The sequence below is a fragment of the Humulus lupulus genome, chromosome 6 (genome assembly GCF_963169125.1).
Source record: "Humulus lupulus chromosome 6, drHumLupu1.1, whole genome shotgun sequence".
Taxonomy (NCBI): Eukaryota; Viridiplantae; Streptophyta; class Magnoliopsida; order Rosales; family Cannabaceae; genus Humulus; species Humulus lupulus.
This window is the reverse complement of record NC_084798.1, coordinates 4392813-4395129: the sequence shown is the minus strand read 5'-3', so window position 1 is coordinate 4395129 and position 2317 is coordinate 4392813. Positions and strand designations below refer to the sequence as shown.

The window sequence follows — 2317 nt, the reverse complement described above, 5'->3', positions numbered from 1 at the left end:
ACCCACAGAATAGCCGAGGACAAATATGTATGTTCGACTTTTAAAAATTATGAATTTTTACTTTCTAAATTTTGTAAAACTATTACACTATTATTTTGTTGTTATTGTAGAAGGAAATGGTAGAGTTACGAAAAGAGAAACTCATTCAATTTGAAGATGGATTGTTACTAGTAGTGGATGAGGCTGCTATATACAGGCAAGTTTTAGGAGAAGAAAAATATGGTTGGTTACGAGGTTTTGGTCCTATACCCGGAAAGAAGATGTCAACCCAGTTATCATCCAAACGTGAAGAGATTGAAGATGAACGTTTGAAGAAATTAGAGAAAATCGTTGAAGATCTTAAAAACGAACAAAATAACAACATTGCAAGAATTGTTCAAGAGAATATGGAGAAGTTCTACGAATGACAACAAAGTCGATTATTAGAACAAAGAGTATCAGAATCACAAATCACACCTCCTCCATCAATGGTTTCATTAAATTTTTAATTTTTAATTTTAAATCCAATATTACATATAATTTATGAAGTTTTTTTCTAATCAATTATTAATTTTATATTTTGTTTCAGAATAAACAACATAGTATTTCACCACAACTGGAGCCATGTAAAGGAAAAGATCAACCTTCTTCTTCACAAACTCTCAATACATCCTCCACAAGTTTAAAGGAAGTACAAAAATCTCCAATTCAATTTGAGATGCCCAAGGATTCTCCAAAGAGTGTAAACGCTGTATTACTAGCTGTTCGACTTTATGAACCTTCACACACATTTCGTATTGCCATGGACCCAAAAATTTTGGATAGTGATCAATACTTATTTATTTCACCTGAAGATGTGATTCACCTTGGCACCATGACAGAGATTGGAGCTCCTTGTATAACATTTTGGATCAGGTAAAAAAGAAATACCTTTCACATAATTATCATGCACAAAATAACATTATTTGTCTTACAAATTCAATTGTAATATTTAGGATCTTACATCGAAAGTTGGAAAAAGCAAATCGAGCACAATATTTTCGTTTCTTTCATCCAACTTTGGCTTTGGATTCGTGTCAAACACAAAATGCAATATCAATGGAAAATCGCTTGGAAGACACAGAAACAAGACAATTTTGGTTGCTTCCTATTAATATTGGGTAAGATTTATTTATTTATTTAACTAATTACATTATCAATATTTGAATTTATATACAATATCGTATTTTATGGTTAGCTGTTGAGAAAGCAACCAAGGTTGATTTCTAATTCATGATCGCTAATTTTATGTAGTGTACTCTTTAAATTTGAATGTGAGTGTATTGATTTCTTTCAGGGCATTTTAGCGGATGTTTTGAAATGTTTGGGTGACAATAAAAAGCATATGAGGGAATGCACATTGAATACTTTAGATTCTTGGCTCTCTGCTGTTCATCTTGATAAAATGGTAAGTTTTTTTTTTTTTTTGCTCTACGCTGTGGAAGCTGTTTAGTTTTTTTGTCTCAGGTGGCATGATTGTATACTTCTTGCAGGTTCCTTACATTGCAACAGCTTGGACAGATGCAAAACTTGGTGCGGAAGGGCGCAAAGATCTTTTTGAGTGGTTGTCAAAACAACTATCTGGGTTAACTAAATTTCCTGATGCTGTACAGCTACTAAAGTCAGCTTCCTCTGCTCCGACGGTAATTCTGACTTGTCAAAAACAGTGAAATATTCTTTTTACTTGTTTGCATTGCTAGAATATTTCCATGCTAACAATAATGTGCATAGAGATGTAAGAATCATGATGCCAGTTCCCTTTCCATTGTTTCTGGTTATGACTTTATGAAATTTTCATCCAGGATAAATCATCAGATGTTCGTAAAGCAGCAGAGACACGCATTGCTGAAATCTTGAGAGTTTGTACATAAGAAACTGTAAGTGCACTAGTAACTTTTTCAATGCTTGGCTCATATAGGTTTTGGTCGGATTCTCTTTGAAAGAAGAATGTTAAAGGTGATTCTCTACTTTAATATGGTCAAGGCAAACTATGTTATAAAGTATGTGGAAGAACGTTTAAATTGAATTTTATTAATAAAGTAAAATGGCATTTATTAATTTAGTCTTAAGTAATTGAAATGGTGTGGCTGCAGGACTCTTGCTGCAAACAATTTTACTGGAGAGTTCCCTGATCTCACTAGTCTCACCAAGTTAAAAGAACTGTAAGTGTCAATCTGTAATGTAACTCCATGACCAAAATGAACCAAGTTTTATGTCACTTGAATCTTGACTCATGTTCTCTCATTGCAGAAGGATCAGTAGTAACTACTTCACAGGAAGGATGCCTGAGTTTGGCAAT

General features: G+C 33.2%; 1 protein-coding gene across 1 annotated transcript; it reads left to right on the top strand.

The window, feature by feature from the left end:
- Positions 1–1243: 1243 nt before the first annotated feature.
- On the top strand, positions 1244–1784 carry LOC133783718 (protein MOR1-like). The gene is made up of 2 exons (XM_062223365.1): positions 1244–1426; positions 1512–1784. The coding sequence occupies exons 1-2, from the start codon at positions 1364–1366 to the stop codon at positions 1686–1688; spliced, it is 240 nt and encodes a 79-aa protein (XP_062079349.1). The 5' UTR covers positions 1244–1363; the 3' UTR covers positions 1689–1784.
- The last annotated feature ends 533 nt before the right edge of the window (positions 1785–2317 follow it).